The sequence below is a fragment of the Ruditapes philippinarum genome, unplaced genomic scaffold, assembly GCF_026571515.1.
Source record: "Ruditapes philippinarum isolate M1 unplaced genomic scaffold, ASM2657151v2 ctg2855_1_1_1_1, whole genome shotgun sequence".
Taxonomy (NCBI): Eukaryota; Metazoa; Mollusca; class Bivalvia; order Venerida; family Veneridae; genus Ruditapes; species Ruditapes philippinarum.
Window position 1 is genome coordinate 140453 of NW_026865398.1, and position 3817 is coordinate 144269.

Consider the following 3817-nt stretch of genomic DNA (forward strand, 5'->3'; position numbering starts at 1 on the left):
TGCATGGAAATGCCCGACTTTGTATCTCGACAACAATGTGCAGCATTTTAGGGAGATATTGATAATAGGTAATGTTTGAGTATCGAACAGTGCAGACCATGATCAGGAGGCAAATGTTTGTAAGCTAATACTGTTAATCTTGGTCTACACTGGTCTACAATGTAACATAAAGAATAAAGACAGAAAAGAATGCGTTTGATTTTCCTAAATTTGGAATCAATTAGTTGTTCTTTACAATTGAGTATGCATTACATTTCATTTCTTTTCACACTCATTAACGTCTCGAGACATATATCAAACTACAATCAAACATGTATTTTTTTCTCTCAGAATCTTTCCCTCTTAATAGAATATAGCAGGACACATGGTAAAGTTAACTTAGTTTACTTTTATATTGTTATTGATCTAAAATCTATATGATACTATTTCTTAATTTAAAATTTCAATATTTTATGGTACATTGTAATCAACCAAAAAGTAATTTAACCAGCTATATACATGTTAAGTACATCTATTTGAATTTAAGTGGAATGGTCTACAATGGGCACAATTTCTGTAACAATTTCAAATGTTGACAAACCATAGAAAGTATTTCATTTGGATATTCTAATAAAATGTTACTTGAAACAAAAATGTTGATAATGTTATAAGTGGTTTAGTATAAATTTTGTTTATGCCGAAAACTATATTTTGTTCTAGAACAATTTGTTATCTGCTATATACGTAAATGTATGTTATATATCGGATCATGTATCTCACTCTTGCCGAAAACATCCATATATAATTTGTCCGTGGTTTGTTTATAGTTCTGATACTTTATACTATCAACGTATTTTCACTGTATCACAAACCTTCAATTCTAGACCAATCAACTTAAATAATTAATATTCATACAATATACAAAATAAAGTATAAGGTTTCATGGCATACAGTCTAATGTTTGTTTCTTTGACAAACTCTGGATATCAGGCAGCAAGCTGTTCCAGAACACGACCTGTTCAGCTCTTAGACGTTGCTGTATATAAGACTGGTCGGATTTTATTTCAAGATACATCTCACCAGAATTGTCATAAGCTGGCCATGAACTCCCATTAAGCGGTACAGGGCTATTAGGATTTCTGAAAACGAAAAGAAATAATATCATTTTGTTTGCCGAATAAAAAAAACATAAATAAACGTGTATTATTTCGTTGCATCATTGTGCATTATGTCCAGAAAATTTATTTTAAAAAAATCGTTTGATTGAATTTTGAAAAAATATAATTTTAATTTAATTTGTTTTATGGATTAATATTTCATTATTTCAGCATTTTGCAATAATAATTTCAGTTATTTAACCTGCCTCAACCATGTTTTGAAAACATTGCATTTTAAATACTCGAATGTGAAAATACCGTTTTCTACCTACTTTAATTAGTTAGACACAGAATTCCTTTCACGAAAGATATATATTCAAAAGAGCGTCCTTCTATAATATAAAATGTAGTAGTAACTAACATATTTTGAGCGTAATTACAATGATTTTGACACTATTCTAATCGAAGGAATGCAATATTATATCATTTATTCTAAAGTCTCTTACCCCGACTTCGCAAAGTTTGTCCACATTGTTATCATTTCTCTTGATAACTTGTAATCATTGGGTTCAATCATACTTTCAGGCATGTTCCAGTAGCTGCGGAGATTTTCTGTGAAACCGAAAACGTATGGAAGTTCATCCGCATGGCTAGCTACATTTTTGCCATCCATAAAAGGCAAGACTGGTAAAAGACGTTTCGGAGGGGATGCTGAAAATTGATACACGTACGTTGAGGAATTATCGTTTATGTGAGACCTTGCTGTTGAAATTGTAGGGGCATTCAGGGCATAGTCGGTGACAATGTCAACTACATTCTTAATGCGACGTTTTACATTCAAAAGATCATCCCAAGTTGTGTACTCGTATATGGTTAAATCTAATGCATCTTGCGTGGGCATTTCACCGAGCCATGCCTCAACCGCTCTGGGGACAACTATATCGTTAAATTGTTGTTGAGAGAGTTTTAAAGGATCTGATGTAACGTTAAGATAAAATGACAACAAAGTCTGGTAAACTACCCCATCATAATTGTTTACACCTATCATAAGATCTATATCTCGGAAGATCGAGTACTTGGATTGAGTCTTGGGATTACTTAGTTCAGATAATATAGCCGGCGTCTTTGCAAGAACAAACTCATCATCAAAGACTGGAACCCAACTTCTGTTCACTTCATTAAATATACGGCTTTCCATCTCCAGTGTTGCATTTATCACATCAGTCTGTGACTTGCTTTGTAAGCACAACAGTATGTTCGCTAAATCGTTGCACCCAAGGGATTGAGCAAATTCTACAGAAGAGTCATGATTTGTGTTACCATGAGAAACCGCCCATGCGGCAACAGATCCACTTTCCGCAATTGCTCTTTTGAATAGGTGTTTATTGCCAGGGTATAAGGTTTGGTATATAACGCTACTCGAGCCAGCAGATTCACCGAAAATAGTAATATTATTTATATCACCCCCAAAATCAGCAATATTATCGTTCACCCAGCGAATTGCTAAATGTTGGTCCCATAAACCATAGTTTCCTTTTATTGTAGAATCATGAGTACTCAAAAAACCCAAAACGCCAAGCCTATAATTCATCGTCACAATTATAACGTCCCCAACAGCGCTGATGACGTCACCGGCCTGAACATTACTATATCCTCCAACGAATCCTCCACCATGAATGAAAACCATGACAGGTTTTGGGCCGCTGTTTATGCTTGGAGTTTCAGGTACAAACACGTTCAGGTAAAGGCAATCCTCGGACATAGTCTCAATCTTTAATCGCGTCTGAGGGCAAACGAGGGCATACTTTTGAGCTTGAAATGGGACGCTTAGTTTCTTCTTCATTACCGGCTTTTCAAAGCGAAGGTTTCCTAATGGAGGTTCGGCGTATGGAATTCCAAGATATTTCCTAATTTGATGAGTTCTTCCATCAAATCTTATTTGATCAATAAACCCAATAATATCTCCGTATTTAGTAGTTGTTACCTTATGTAATCTATCGGGTATCAAAAACCCGCTATTGACATTCATCAACGAAAAAAATAACCACACAGAAACTGGTAACTCCATGACTTATGCTCAAAACAACCATTTATGAGATGTTTAAAGTTCACGTTGATCTATATTTAAATTAATAAAGATTAAAGGGCATTTCAAAGATGCTAAGTTAAAACGGTATGTAAGGAAAAACTTGTACATCAATAAGGTTACTGTTCGTTGATGTTTCGTTTCTCAGACCCATCGACCCTAGTTTGAAGGGAAAAAAACGAATTGAAGTGAGAACAAAAATTTTTATACCGTAAATTTCATCAACTTTTAGTGATGTTCAGTGCAGAGCTTTCGCAGTTTGGACATCTTGAACTTTCTTAAATTCGGCGAGTTTGATCATAAAGCGAAAAGATCGCAGTACCTTTTTACTTACCGCATACATGTGCAGATATTTGATTTTATCCCATTTAAAGATCTTGTAACTCAATTTTTTTTATGGGTTTATATCATACATATGATGCTCAAATGAAGATTTATCAATTTTGTAAGTTCCACAAAGTATTGTTTTTAAAGATATTGCCAAATGTTTAGTTAACGTAAATAAAGGGAGGTAATAGGAAATTATTTCCGATTAACTCTTAGCTAATGTTTTCAATAAGAAATAAATGGATTTTTTTAAAGATTACGTATAATGCGCATAAATATTTGCAGTACATATTTAACATATTATTGGATGTTTGGAATTTCTTTAAAA

At 33.7% G+C, this 3817-nt stretch overlaps 1 protein-coding gene across 1 annotated transcript; it reads right to left on the reverse strand.

The window, feature by feature from the left end:
* Window positions 1-233: 233 nt before the first annotated feature.
* Window positions 234-3157, reverse strand: LOC132728847 (neuroligin-4, Y-linked-like). The gene is made up of 2 exons (XM_060714530.1): window positions 1583-3157; window positions 234-1118 (listed from the first exon to the last, which is right to left on the reverse strand). The coding sequence occupies exons 1-2, from the start codon at window positions 3142-3144 to the stop codon at window positions 920-922; spliced, it is 1761 nt and encodes a 586-aa protein (XP_060570513.1). The 5' UTR covers window positions 3145-3157; the 3' UTR covers window positions 234-919.
* Window positions 3158-3817: the final 660 nt, after the last annotated feature.